The sequence below is a fragment of the Mesitornis unicolor genome, unplaced genomic scaffold (genome assembly GCF_000695765.1).
Source record: "Mesitornis unicolor isolate BGI_N332 unplaced genomic scaffold, ASM69576v1 scaffold8532, whole genome shotgun sequence".
Lineage (NCBI taxonomy): Eukaryota > Metazoa > Chordata > Aves > Mesitornithiformes > Mesitornithidae > Mesitornis > Mesitornis unicolor.
This window is the reverse complement of record NW_010168461.1, coordinates 2,570-12,741: the sequence shown is the minus strand read 5'-3', so window position 1 is coordinate 12,741 and position 10,172 is coordinate 2,570. Positions and strand designations below refer to the sequence as shown.

General features: G+C 49.0%; 1 protein-coding gene across 1 annotated transcript in view; it reads left to right on the top strand.

Moving 5' to 3' along the window:
• The window catches only part of SEPT3 (septin 3), a 12,207-nt gene extending 3,106 nt beyond the window's left edge, over positions 1 to 9,101 (top strand). The window contains exons 2-10 of the mRNA XM_010179020.1: positions 2,035 to 2,226; positions 2,475 to 2,603; positions 3,311 to 3,392; positions 3,765 to 3,902; positions 4,258 to 4,375; positions 4,808 to 4,903; positions 6,971 to 7,070; positions 7,548 to 7,599; positions 8,551 to 9,101. Of these exons, the coding sequence (XP_010177322.1) occupies positions 2,035 to 2,226; positions 2,475 to 2,603; positions 3,311 to 3,392; positions 3,765 to 3,902; positions 4,258 to 4,375; positions 4,808 to 4,903; positions 6,971 to 7,070; positions 7,548 to 7,599; positions 8,551 to 8,686 (1,043 nt within the window). The 3' untranslated portion in view covers positions 8,687 to 9,101. The remainder of the gene's footprint in view (positions 1 to 2,034; positions 2,227 to 2,474; positions 2,604 to 3,310; positions 3,393 to 3,764; positions 3,903 to 4,257; positions 4,376 to 4,807; positions 4,904 to 6,970; positions 7,071 to 7,547; positions 7,600 to 8,550) is intronic.
• The last annotated feature ends 1,071 nt before the right edge of the window (positions 9,102 to 10,172 follow it).

Below are 10,172 nucleotides of genomic sequence, written 5' to 3'. Positions count from 1 at the left end.
AATGCGTTATGAGCAGGAAAAGCACAGAGTTGCTGTGACGGGTGTAAGAATGGATTGCAGCTGAGGAGCACTCGGCTCGGCAGGCTGCCTCCTCCAGCAGCTGCCCAGCAGCATGAGGTGCTCCGAATTGCCAGCCTGGCTCAAGCCAAGGGTCTGTCTTGTGCCCTGGTTCCCCCAGGGTGCTGTTCACTGCCTTAGGAGAGGATGGTGATAGCTTAGAGTGCCCTTGCTCTGTGGGGTAGAGCAGGAGAGGGCGGCCATCCTCCAGCAGACCTCTCCTCTGTGGGCAAGGTAGAATGGAGGTGGTAGGAAACCAAGACCTTTTGGACATTACCCGTGGTGCTGTGGATGCGTGGCTGTGCTGCCACCCTCTTACATGGAGGCAAGATCCCTTCTCCCAGTTTAACATAAAATATTTCCCAAGACATGTAAAAGGAGCTGGGTAGGGGCACCCTTCTCCTTGACAAGGGTGGCTCTTCTGCAATGTCTACCCCCAGCATATGATGGTGCGGTATTAAAGCTTACATATAAAATGTAAGTTTTTCCCTGTATAGAGCAGCCCTTTGTATGTGCATGGAAGCTTTGCTGTGGGAATGGCAGGCAGGGTTGCCAACCAGCCATGCTGCCTGTTACAGATGAACCCTGTCCTTGAACAAAATCTCTCTGCCCTCTCCCCAACCCCTGTCTCTCCCTGGCCTGTCTGAGCAGTCACGGTGACCCTGGACTGGTGCTGTCAGCATCCCCACCCCAGTGACCTCGGTGTCATCTTCCTCTAATGGTGGGCATGTGTCAACCACCAAATAGCAGTCGCCTGCCCTGCCACTCACGTGCTCCTCTGCAGCTGGCACGTTCTGCTGATGGGTGCGAAAAACACCGCCAAAATGATGGAAAGGGATAATTCAGTGTGAGATGCTTGAACTGAAGAGGCATCCAAAACAAGCGGAGTGCTTACCAAGCAAATAACACATGCTGTCCCTGGCCTGGAAAAATCACCATCTAATGAGACAAAGCATGGGGGAGTCAAGTAATTAGAGTGGGAGAGGCTCTAGTTTGCAGCGGTTTTGTATATGAAAGGTGTTTGATACCCATCCCTTTCATCTTCGTCCCTAGATTCATCCCTCACAGCTCCCTTCCCCACCAATTACAGCTTTTCTTCCGTGACCTGTCCTCTCCCAACCTCCAGCTTCCTCCCAGCGGCTGGGAGCTGCTCACTAATGAGACATGGAGATAAATGGATGCGGCCCGCCCCAAGCAGTGTGTGCCATGACCCGAAAAAGAGTCAGGGAGGCCAGAAAGCCCGCAGGGCCTTTCTTTTTGCTCGTTTGTTTTACATGGAAGAAGTGAGGAGGGGGAGGTGAGGAGAGAAAGGTGCAGATGATTGGTTTATTGATCATGATGATTAGTTTCTCGAGCATGACAAAACCCATCCATCTGTGGGCAGGAGGGCAAGTGCAGAGGTTGTGGCCATGCTTTGCACTGCCACCACTGCCTTCCTCTAAGGAACTCAGCGTGCACAGCATGGCCAGTGGCGTAGCTGCCCCTAGCAAGGGCCAAGCTTGCAAGTCCTCGCGGTAAATCCCAAACTCTGTTCCAATGCCAGGATTTGACACATGACAATTTTTGAAAGTCTGTTCCATCACAAATTTTATGGTAAACTTGGAGGGACAAAACACTGGTGATCCTGGTGACAACGGGGAGACAAAAACAAGGAGACACACACATAGAGCTTTGGGGACCTGATTAGTAGCCCAGCCAGCTTCACTGCGTCTGCTCCTGCTATTTGAAGGTAGTCATCAATACATTGCATGCTCAATGAACCCCACTTCTCCACCTCCTCATCTGGAGTGATACATAGAAAAGTGTGCTGGAAACTTAAGTAGATGCTCTTCCATGAAGACCCTTACTGCTCAAATCTTGCTGTTAAGTCATCCTCTTGAATGGATGCTCAGAGTTGCCTTCAGCCCCTGTGACAGGTCAGTAAGGAGGTCCTCGTTACACCTCAGTGACGATTTTTCAATCTTTCTCCCTATGCAGGGCCAGTGGAGAGCAAAAACGAAGCAGCCATGTCTGAGCTGGTCCCAGAGCCGCGACAAAAACCAGTTGTGCCGATGAAACCCATTGGCATCAACGCCAACTTGCTGGGCTACATTGGCATTGACACCATCATTGAGCAGATGCGCAAGAAAACCATGAAGACAGGTTTCGACTTCAACATCATGGTTGTAGGTAGGCAGGGATCAGCTGAGGTACTGGGACCCATGACAAGGGACAGTCCTATGAGGCCAGGTGGGAGAGCAAGCCTGCAGGGAGGGCATGAGGGCACAGACTGCACTTGCTCTGGGGGAGAGGAGAGCATGCACAAAGCAAGGAGACATCTACAGCACCTTTCCTTGCCAGGCTGGCTCTGTCCCCTGGGCATGCTGTCATTGCTGGGCTGTGACAGACATCACAAGCTCCCTCTTTGCAATCCTCAGGTCAGAGTGGACTGGGAAAGTCGACCTTGGTGAACACTCTCTTCAAATCCCAGGTGAGCCGCAAATCTTCGGGCTGGAACCGGGAGGAGAAGATCCCTAAGACAGTGGAGATCAAAGCCATTGGGCATGGTAAGAGCCGGACTGCTGGGGTGGAGGCAATACTGATCCTTCAGCATAGTCTTGCAGAGGATCCCAGTAGTCTATGCAAACAGTTTTCTTATATTGGGCAGCCCTTTCTCCATGGGAGGCTAAAGGACAAGTGCCCATTTTAGATGGCCTCAAACCCAGCCAAGGCTTTTCTTAAACAGCAGTGACAATGACGACACAGCCAAAAGTGAGGGGTAGCAAAAGAGTTACAGATACTTATTTTGCCAAGACAATAGTATGCATGTGTGGATTGAGCCTTGCTGGAAGTCATTCCCATCTGCATATACTTTATAATCTATACAAATTGCATTGGTGGTTTCCATCCCAAGGCTGGTAGGGCACATCTCCTTGTGACCAAGCATCAGCACAGCTTCTATGGTGGTGCAGAGTAATGAGCATCATCTCAGATTCAGGATGATCTGTTGGAGGGGAGGACAAGCTGTGTAAGGTAGGTACTACCTTTGCGCCACAGACTGAGCACAGATCCATTTTCCTGTGGCAGAGGGGTATAAGGTGGCTTTGGTGCAGAGGTTACAAGAATTCGGGGACAGAAATGCAAGTGGGGTCACAACTGTTGAGGCATGACCCAGCCTGGCCTGGTCATGCTTACTGGGTAGGACACAGATACATGTTTCATGATAGAGCAGGTCCCCAGGGAGGTGTGTGATCGTTTGCAATGTCTTCCCCAGTCATTGAAGAAGGCGGTGTCAAAATGAAGCTGACAGTGATCGACACGCCAGGCTTCGGGGACCAGATCAACAACGAGAACTGGTGAGTTTTACATGGCCAAAGCCTTGTGTCCCAGAAAGGGCTGAAGTTAATACATAGAGCAACTGTCATCTGCTTGGTCTGGAAAGTGTCTGAGATCCTATTGCACTCAGGGGACTGGTATTGGAGACTTGGAATTGTGAACACCATGGATCTGTGTGCATGCTCAGAGGTATGCACACATTACATAGCGAGTGCCTATTTCTGTGCCTAGTTACAGAAACTCTTCAACATCTCTGCTGATGGTGAGATGCTCGTGGTGCCTATTTTTTTATGCCTGAGCTTGCTTTGCTGCTGTCAGAGCTGGGAACACTGTAGGCAGGAACATGAGGAGATTTGTACCTGTCTATTCATCTCTCTCTCACACCTTAACAGCTGGGAGCCTATTGAGAAATACATCAACGAGCAATATGAAAAATTTTTGAAAGAGGAGGTGAATATTGCAAGGAAGAAACGAATTCCAGACACACGGGTGCACTGCTGCCTCTACTTCATCTCCCCCACTGGCCACTCGTACGTACACAGTCCCTCATCTTTCCCCAACCCCCTGATGCCTCTGTGCCAGATATATCCCCTGCACTGCTCCATCTCAGCCATGGACTCAGGGGTCCTGCCTGCGGGGCTGGCTACTGTTTAGCTTAACTTTGGGTGCTGCAGGGCTTGAAAGGGTCTAGGATAACAGGGGCAGGAGAAATGCCACTGTGGTTTTTGAGAGAGGACAGGATGAGTGGGAAGAAGGAGGTAAGAGCGTGGTGGCAGCAAGTGGGGTACGTATAAGGGAGGTTTCACTGATGCTGGGAGCGTCACTAGTATGAAAAGCAAGGAGATTAAAGTCCCTCTTTCCATATTGTTCCCTCTTGGGCTGCAGCCTGCGGCCTTTGGACCTGGAGTTCATGAAACATCTCAGCAAGGTAGTGAACATCATCCCAGTTATTGCCAAGGCTGACACCATGACCTTGGAGGAGAAGACCGAATTCAAACAAAGAGTGAGTATCTTCTCTCCTGCATGGGAACCTTCCCTGTTCTGACTTGGAGGTGGGAGAAATGAGGAGGATCCTTCTTCCTGGGATTGCAGTGCAATCCCCAGTTCAGCACTGGGTTAGTGGATAAGTCCTGAAGATGCAGCTGTTTATGGCTTTGAGGCCATCTGTTAGAGGGGAAAGAAATGTGTGTACCCCTGTGACATCTCATGATATGCTCTGCCATGGGAAATCCGGAGCCAGACTCATAACCAGGTTTGGGGAAGAAAGACTCATCATTGCTTTCGTTTGTCCCCAGTTTGCTGCACACTTCCCTGAGGACAATCCCTCCAGCCCCTGCCTGCTGGAAGGATGTCCCAGATGTGTTTGCCCAGCTGTCCCTCCTGCCTTCCCTTCAGGTTTGTGTTGCTTTGTGCTCCAAAATGTCTCTCTGCCCAGGTGCGCAAAGAGCTAGAAGTAAATGGGATCGAGTTTTACCCCCAGAAAGAATTCGATGAGGACTTGGAGGATAAAACAGAGAACGACAAAATCAGGGTAGGAAACATTTTATTGTGGAGGGAAGGCGGGGATGAGGGCTGGTCATATTTAATAAGTGTAAATCAGATGTGTCACTAGAAGGTTTTAAGTGCTTCATGGTCCCTGAATGAAAGATGCAATGGATGTGAGGGATGATCATTCCTTCTCCCCAGCTTAATTTGCCCCTGTCATTACTACAAGGTGCTATGAAGGCTGAGTGAGGAAGGACTGTGTTTCACCTCCTCTTGCTGAATGCTCTGTTTGGCCCCTGTTAAGGACTAAAGGGGCCTGGTGTGTGGCTGATGTCCAGCCTCTGTCTGAAATAATTGTCCCATGAACCCTCTCATCTGCTGACCTAACATGACCCAAAAAGCAGTCCAGCTCTTTGCTTCCCCAGCCTCTGTCAGAAGGCTTGTCCCATCCTTGCCTTCTCAGAGCATTAGAAACCGTCCCCTGATTTCCAGCCTGTGTTTGTTCAAGGCTGGGTTGTACTCAGGATCATATCCACGTTCTTGCGCCAACACTGGTGGTCCACTTCACCACTCAAGGCATTTTTAGAGAACAATATTTTTTTTAATCTTGGTGATCTTCTGATCAGCTAAATAAGACAAGCTCCTTTAGATGAGCTTCCCATTCCTCAGTAGTCCGTGCTTCCAGTGACTTTTTTCTGTGCCTGCTCATTTGATTTGATTTTCTAGCACTGGTGCTGGTACCCCATGTTCCTCTGTCTCTTCTGAGATATGAACTGCTAAGCCTGTGGACCATGTGTGCTTTTTAAAAAATGCATCACACTGGAGGCTCATGGTCATTTTGTGACTGACCAGCATGTGGGGTCTTTCCACTCCTTCAGTCACTGCTTGTTCATGAGCTCTGAAGTCATAGCAGAAATTCTTGATGTTATTCCCTAAATGCTGCTCTTTGTGCCTCAAAGTTACATCTTCCCAGACAATATCTCAGTCTGCCTTTGTACTTACACCACCTCTTGGCCTTGCGATACTAGTGCATGTAATTATGCCACTCATCATTTTTGTGGCTAGGCCAATAATGAAAATAGATTTGCTTCCGTGGCAGTCCTCAAGAAACTCCAAGTGAGTATATATTGCAGCCTGACACTTGTCCTTTCAACTCCCCCAGCTGCCACAGCCCCGAAAGAAATTCCCACCTTCCTCATCTTAATTAATCATTTTCCTTTTGGCAATACATCCTACATTCTGGACAAGACTAGATGAGTTTTGCATCTACTCCAAACTGTTACTGGTTTTGAGAAGGGCGCCACATTTTGTTCTGCACTTCAGCATCACTGCCCTAGGTTTGGATAGTCTCACATATAAGAAATATACTGCTTTTTAATCTCTTTTCCTGTGGTAATTGCAGTTCCTTCCTAGGCCCAGGGACATCTATAAAGCAGAGTAAATCTGTGAACATCTGCACAACCTTAAGGATAGCATGGACTCCTGCACCCTGTGCTCTGGAAATGGATGGTTTCTCCCTGTGCTCTGAGATAACCTGGGTCCCCAATAGCCTCACCTACTGTCCCATTTCCCAGGAAAGCTGCACCCATACCTGATTTTTGGCCTTCTTCAGTACAACCATTTCAGCCATTAAACTTGTTGAATATTCTTGTGTCTTGTTAGGGAGGATTATTTTGAGTTGTCTCCTTCTGGTAAAGAACTACAAACTTTGTGAGAAATACTCACTGCAAACTGTCCATATGAGTATCCCTGGGCTAACAAGGCCTCTCCTGGTTATGCCATGCTACTACTTCTCTGATCATCCCCTCTCCTCAGAAATACTGGAGATGGGTGGAAAAAAGCTCTGCCCCCTGCTCCAGAGCACTTGGCACTGCTACAAGCTACCCACTAAGCTCAGGAGGTGCAAAGAGACCTGTAAAACAAGGGCCGAAAATGGTAGGGATAGGACTGACAGGTGAAGAGGACAGCAAATGAAGTCTTGCTCTGGAGAACCTCTCCCCTTGGAGAAAGCCTTGTGTTTGGTGAGCTGAGAGGAGGAAAGGTGGATGGGGATCAGTGATGGTGTTGCTCTGTGGAATGGGTTCAATAAGTGTCTCCACATGTCTCTCCCCAGCAGGAAAGCATGCCCTTCGCGGTAGTGGGCAGCGACAAGGAGTACCAGGTGAATGGCAAAAGAGTCCTGGGCAGGAAAACACCTTGGGGAATCATTGAAGGTAAAAAACCTCTTGCTTCTGGGAGCTGAAAGTACCTCTGCAGGCCTCAGTAACAGACAAGGGTCCAGATAAAACACCCTATGGCTACCTACCCAGTCCTTTTGCAATAAACTTTTTGAAACCAAGAGAGAGAATTCTCAAATAGCTCTTCTGGGAGGGAACTGCCACAGTCAATGCGGTACCACTACTGCCAACTGGCAGAAGCTGTAGCCACTCTGAACACCACAGTGTGTGTGAAACTGAGCTGCTGAGATTGCCTTGGTTTCCAGGTGAAATTCGGATGTGATTGCTCAGCAGCTCAGCATGTCTGCTCAATGCCTGATGGTGTGGCATTCAGACAACTGTCTGTCCTTTAAGGAGTGTGCCAGCTCTGCCCACCTGGAACCTGCCCCATGGCAATGACCTTCCCATGCTCTGTAACCATTAAGGGGTTGTTGAAAAAAGATCAAATATAACAATTGTTTGTTTTCTTTTCAGTGGAAAACCTCACTCACTGTGAATTTGCCCTGCTTCGAGATTTTGTCATCAGGTAAGGCCATGGTCATGCACCAATCTGATCTTTATGAGCAAGGAGTCTTCCTGAGAACCTCTTAGAGTGAAACAGACCCTATGGAAAGGAAAATAAAGTACATTTCAGGCAGTGAGAGCTTATGTGGGGTAGGGTTGGTCTGAGTTAAGAGGTAGGTATTCTAGTGTCTCTTAGTGACATGACCACTATGTCAAGTAGGTGCTAACATTCATGTATGAGCAGGACACCTGGAGAAAAGCAGGATACTACCACGCCCCTTATATCCTATTAAGGATATTATGTTGCAGCAACTTGTTTCTTGCTAACAACAGGTCTGAGCAGGAGTCAGTGAGAAAGAGGCCACTAGACCATGTGTCCTACCATGTTGAGAGATGTGCTGGAACATACTATCTGCAAGTGAAAAGCTCCATACTTAATTTAGCTTTCGTTGTCCTGTCTTATTTCTACTCTGTTTCATGAAACTGTCTCAGCACAAGCGATATCTGCCTAAAATTCTGTAGAAAAGCTGCAGATCCAGGGTCACCTCTGTTCCCTATAAATATAATAATGTTTTAAAACAACACCAAAAATAAGAAAATAAGGGAAACACACTTCAAAGCCAGAGACAAGCCCTGCCTGCTGTGACACGTCAGGACGGCCCATAGCTGTCCTACTGGCAGAGGTGTCAGAGTGGCAAGACATAGGCAAACACAGCCAGGGATTTCAGCCCATATCCTGCACCCTGCGTATGTGTTCTTGAGTGCTGATGCTCCAGATCTCAGTTGTGTATGATGCCATCCATGCAGAAAGAGGGGTACGCTCATTAGCCAGACTGACTGGAGAAATCTTCCATTTATCTCAGGGAATAAAATGATCATAGGATCACAGAACGGTTTGGGTTGGAAGGGACCTTAAAGATCATTGGGTTATCATATTCTCTTTCCAACTCCATCTTCACTTTGACCCCTGCAGGACCCACCTTCAGGATCTAAAAGAAGTGACCCACAACATCCACTATGAGACCTATAGGGCCAAGCGGCTGAATGACAACGGAGGGCTGCCCCCCATGACTGTTGAGACAGAGGAAAACCACGAAAGTAACCTGTGAATGACCCCTCCTGCCCCCCACTGTCACCCAGTGTCTCTGGATACAACAACCCACCCCTGCTACCCTTGACTCTACCACGGGCCTGTCTCTGAAGCATGTGGTGCACCCTCTGTGTGCATGAGAGGATGTGAGCGTGTGTGCGTGTGTGTGCTGAAGAGGGACCAAAGGTGTCCCCCCTGTCCTTCCCAGAGTGTCCTCATTCTCAGTTTGTTTTTTGCACAGTGGACTGTCCGTCATCTTCTTTTCTCTCATTTCTGTGTCTCAGCTGTGTGTCTTACCTGAGGGAAACAGGGATGGGGGGTAAGGATTTCTGAGGGCAGGAAGGCTGTGGAGATGGCAGGTGTGGGGCATGCTGGGGTCCTGTTTTTATCACATGGAGACATGGCAAGGAGAGACTCCAGGAGAGATGATGGAGTTGGTGAATGCAGTGTCTTCAAGTGATGGCAGCAGAGATTTGTCTTGGGTCCTTTGTGGGTGCAAAAGCTGGTCCGAGGGCATGGTGGCCCAGCATTTTATGCCATTCCTTGCTGTGACTTCCCAAGGGGAAATGGCAGCTTGGAAGTGGATAGATGGAGAAGTGACAGACTGACGTGTTTGGTAGTTCAGGAAAAGTGACCAGCATTTTATGCCATTCCTTGCTGTGACTTCCCAAGGGGAAATGGCAGCTTGGAAGTGGATAGATGGAGAAGTGACAGACTGACGTGTTTGGTAGTTCAGAAAAAGTGACCAGTGGGTGGAGACAGAATTAGTTCTTGGGCTGTAGCATCTATTTGAGAAGCACCAAAGTACTCAGCAGAAATAGCCATATTTTCCAAAAGAAGGAAAACCCAGAGGAAAAGAACATGTTCCTGCTGCAGAAGATGCATTTGCCCTGCACAGCCCCAAGATCAAAAGCCGTGGTGGCATCACAGACTTTTGATTCTGTGCAGATCAGACCAAGCCGTCCTGGGGTCACCCCACCTCATCCCCCATTGGAGCCATCTCTCTCCACCAGCACTGAGCAGGTCCTGGTCAAGTCTTTCCCCACAGTGTGGCCCCTCTGCTGTGAGAGCACAGGCATGACAGTGCCACAGGGGGTCCCTGCTGGGAGCTCCCTGAGGAACTGCCCTGCTCAGCACAGGGCCTTCAGGTTCTTGGAGGAGTGCAAAGAGCCTTGGATTGAGAAGCACTGGGCCAGGGTGCCTCCCTGGGTCTCCACTGATGGTGGGAACACAAGAGATGATACCTCCTCCTCTCTGAAATGGCTGTGTTTGCTACTCCAGCAACCTCAGCTTGTGCTGCTCCTCCATGCTCCTGCTGCTCTCCCAGCTTCCATGTCCTCCTCTCCTCTGCTTTTGTCCTCATTCCCTTTCCGCCTTCCATAGCTTCCTTCCTTTCTCTAGCTCACTTCTCTGCTCTTGGCCCTTTCTGTCTCTCCTTCATTTCTCTGAGTACTCGAATCTTCATCTTCTCCAGGCTGTTTTTTCCCTCTCCCAAGCTCTCACAC